The 3,418-nt window shown below is 46.5% G+C and overlaps 1 protein-coding gene across 3 annotated transcripts in view; it reads right to left on the reverse strand.

Moving 5' to 3' along the window:
- Positions 1 to 210: 210 nt before the first annotated feature.
- Positions 211 to 3,418, reverse strand: part of Cby1 (chibby 1, beta catenin antagonist) — a 7,678-nt gene continuing 4,470 nt past the window's right edge. For all 3 annotated transcript variants that reach the window (XM_050165808.1, XM_050165809.1, XM_050165810.1), the window contains exons 3-4: positions 492 to 597; positions 211 to 404 (exon numbers count right to left, since the gene is read on the reverse strand). In XM_050165808.1, the coding sequence (XP_050021765.1) occupies positions 226 to 404; positions 492 to 597 (285 nt within the window). In that variant the 3' untranslated portion in view covers positions 211 to 225. The remainder of the gene's footprint in view (positions 405 to 491; positions 598 to 3,418) is intronic.

Here is a 3,418-nt window from a genome sequence, read left to right on the forward strand (position 1 = left end):
CATTCGGCTCACATACTTCTTCATCTTCATCCGAGAAACTCTCCACTGAATAATAGACTTCTTCCCCTGGGCCAATGTCAGCCTCTGCTTAGACTAAAGGACACCCTTCCATAGGCACAGGCATTGTGGGTATTGTTACACATCCCTGTTCCAGCTTTTAGTGGCAAGGCTGACTTTTATGTACCCAGCAAATGAGCCCTTGGGAAATCAGTTAGGTGGCTTGACTCAAGACAGAGCTTCCTTGAAGGGGACACCCAGGCGTCCCTTCCAGATTGCCTTGCTCACCATGTCCAGCAGAATGTCCACTTTCAGCCGCAAGAGATTGTTCTCTTCTTCCAGCTGCTGGTTCCGTTTGCGCAGGCGCTGAGTCTCCCTACGATCCACACCTCCACTAATCACTGTGTCTAAAGGAAGCATGGAACAGGAGTGAAAAGGGGGGGGGGGATTCCTTCTGCTATCCTGATCACCAAAGCCACAGGAGGGCCTCTCACCTGCTACCCACTGGCCATTTTCAAACTTCAGGTTTTGCCCCGCCAGGTTCATGGTAGGAGTTCCATAGTCAAGGCCCAGCTCCAATTCCCGCGTTGACCGATCTAACTGTGGTAAGAGACTATGATGGCTCAGAAAGTCACAGAACAAGAGCTCACACCCCAGCTTCTCCCATTAGTTCCAAACCCAACAAAACAGGTGTCTATCCTCCCACCAGTACTTAGCACCTTTAAAATATTTTATTTCTTTATTTATTTTTGAGTCATGGTCTTACTATGTAGCCCTGGCTGTCCTGGAATTCACTATGTAGACCAGGTTGGCCTCAAACTCACAGAGATCTACCTGCCTCTGCCTCCTGAGTGCTGGGATTGAGTATACTGCCACACCTGTCAGTACTTGAAATACTTCACAAGGCTAGACTATCGAACGATATACAGCAAACATTTAAAGAAGAGGCTAGGAAAACTGCCCAGTGGGTAAGAGTGCTTGCTGTACTAACAGGCTGACCTAGTTTTAGTTCCCAGCACCCACATAAAAAGCCAGATGTGACCACATGTGTCTATAAATCCCAGTGATGTATATACAGGGGGAGGTAGATGGGAGAAAGCAGGCTCAGTGGGGTTTGCTGGTGACAAGCCTAGGTGAAAATGCCAAGTTGCAGGTTCAGAATGAGACCTGTCTCAAGGTAATAAGGCAGAGAATTACTGGTAAAGCAGGATATCCAGTGTCCTCTTCTGGCCTCCGTGCACAAGCGCCCACCCACCACCCACTTTAAATTATAAGAGGGAAGAACCGCTCTATTCTAAGCTTGGATGTTTCCAGAAAGGCTATATAGGCTGTAATTTGTTGTTTTGTTTTTTTTAAAAAAAATATTTATTTATTTATTTATTTATTTATTATGTATACAATATTCTGTCTGTGTGTATGCCTGCAGGCCAGAAGAGGGCACCAGACCCCATCACAGATGGTTGTGAGCCACCCTGTGGTTGCTAGGAATTGAACTCAGGACCTTTGGAAGAGCAGGCAATGCTCTTAACCTCTGAGCCATCTCTCCAGCCCCTAGGCTGTAATTTGTAAACTGAATTTTTTACATCTACTTTACAGTTCAAAGAATCCGTTGTATATCTGTATACACGTAAGGATACTTGGCTTTATTGATTCCCTCCTGCATCACTACATTATAATAAGGAAATTTGTAGTTTGCTTAATATGAAAGAACATAGTTGTGAAGGAGCATAAAATCCTAACAGTCCCTGCCAGGGCTTATTATTTAATGTGACAGTCAGTTTCTGTATTCATTGACAGAGCTCGCCAAAGTCTCCCGAGTCAGGCCTGGTTTCCGAGCATTCCGAAGTGAGTGTGACCAGCTTTTCCAGAGAGGAGCTTTCGGCCCTGTGAGGGAGACATAAGTAGCTCGAGAAGCAGGACCAAACAATGGGTTCCAGAGCATGCATACATGCACACACACATGCACACACATACACACAGAGCATGTGCACACACAGAAAGCATACACACATAGACACAGAATACATACACACTGTCAGAGAACACACAAAAAAAGGGAGGAAGTCCTTCAAGTGTGTGCTGAAATGTCTGTTGCTCAGTTGGGACTTCCTTGGTCACCCTATTTAAAGGGACAGCTTTGTTTCCATGCCGCCCTCCTCATTAAGATTAAGATATCTGCTCACTGCCTCTTTACTTTTGCTACTGGGACTTGAATGTTCTAGGCAAGTGCTCTACCAGTGAGCTACATTCCTTGCCGTGTGTGTGTGTGTGTGTGTGTGTGTGTGTGTGTGTGTATTCATGTATGTGCAGGTAATGTGTGTACCGGTGTAGAGGCCAGAGAACAACATCACATGTCATTTCTCAGGCACTATCCACATTAAAAAATATCAGGTCAGACATGGTGACACATATCTTTAATCCCAGCACTCAGAAGGCAGAGGCAGAGGCAGAGGCAAGTGGATCTCTGAGTTTGAGGCCAGCCTGGCCTATAGAGCAAGTTCCAGCACACCCAGGGCTATACAGAGAGACCCTCTCTCAACTTTCCCCCCCACAAAAATAAAAACATTAGCATCTAGGGTATTAGCTATCCTGATGGCATTTTCACAAGTGTGCAGCAGATTCCCTTCTCCCTTCTTCTTTGCTTTTTCCTGATAACTGTCCTCCATTCCCGTCTCCTCCACCCCGCCCTTCTTCAGCACCTATGTTGAGAGACATTCTCTCAACGGCCTGAAGCTCAGCAAGCAGGCCAGGTTGGCTGGCTGGCGAGCCCCAGGGACCCTCTTGTCCTGTCCTCAGCCCCATGTCTTCTTCCTGTGCCCCACCCCCATTCACATGCCATAATGCCAGGATGTTTAAATTTATTATATTCCTAACACTAGATTCATTTGTTTTATAGTTTGTGTCTTGTCTCCATGCATGTGTGTGCACCAAGTGCATGCTTGGTGCCTGTGGAGGGCAGGAGAGGGCAATGGGTTCTTGGACCTGGAGTTACAGATGGTCATGAAGCCCCACGTGGGTCCTGGGAATCAGACCTGGGTCCTCTGCAGGAGCAACAAGTGCTCTTAACCACTAAGCTGTCACTCCAGCCTCTGGCTAGTTTTTAAAATGTTGGTTCTGGGGACTGAACTTAGGTCCTCATATTTATTCTCTCATCTGAGTCATCTCTCCATTCCTCTGGAATCCCCTTTAAAAGGTATTATAAATTTTGAGAGGGTCTTGTTGAGGTACCCAGGCAGGCCTTGATCTTGTAATCCTATCCCAGCCTCCCAAATACCTGGAATTATAGGCCTGTACTACCAGGCCATTCCCCCTCTTTTTTTTTTTTTTTTTTTGGTTTTTCGAGACAGGGTTTCTCTGTGGCTTTGGAGCCTGTCCTGGAACTAGCTCTGTAGACCAGGCTGGTCTCGAACTCACAGAGATC

The sequence above is a fragment of the Alexandromys fortis genome, unplaced genomic scaffold (genome assembly GCF_014885135.2).
Source record: "Alexandromys fortis isolate MF-2015 unplaced genomic scaffold, M_Fortis_MF-2015_v1.1 scaffold_157, whole genome shotgun sequence".
Lineage (NCBI taxonomy): Eukaryota > Metazoa > Chordata > Mammalia > Rodentia > Cricetidae > Alexandromys > Alexandromys fortis.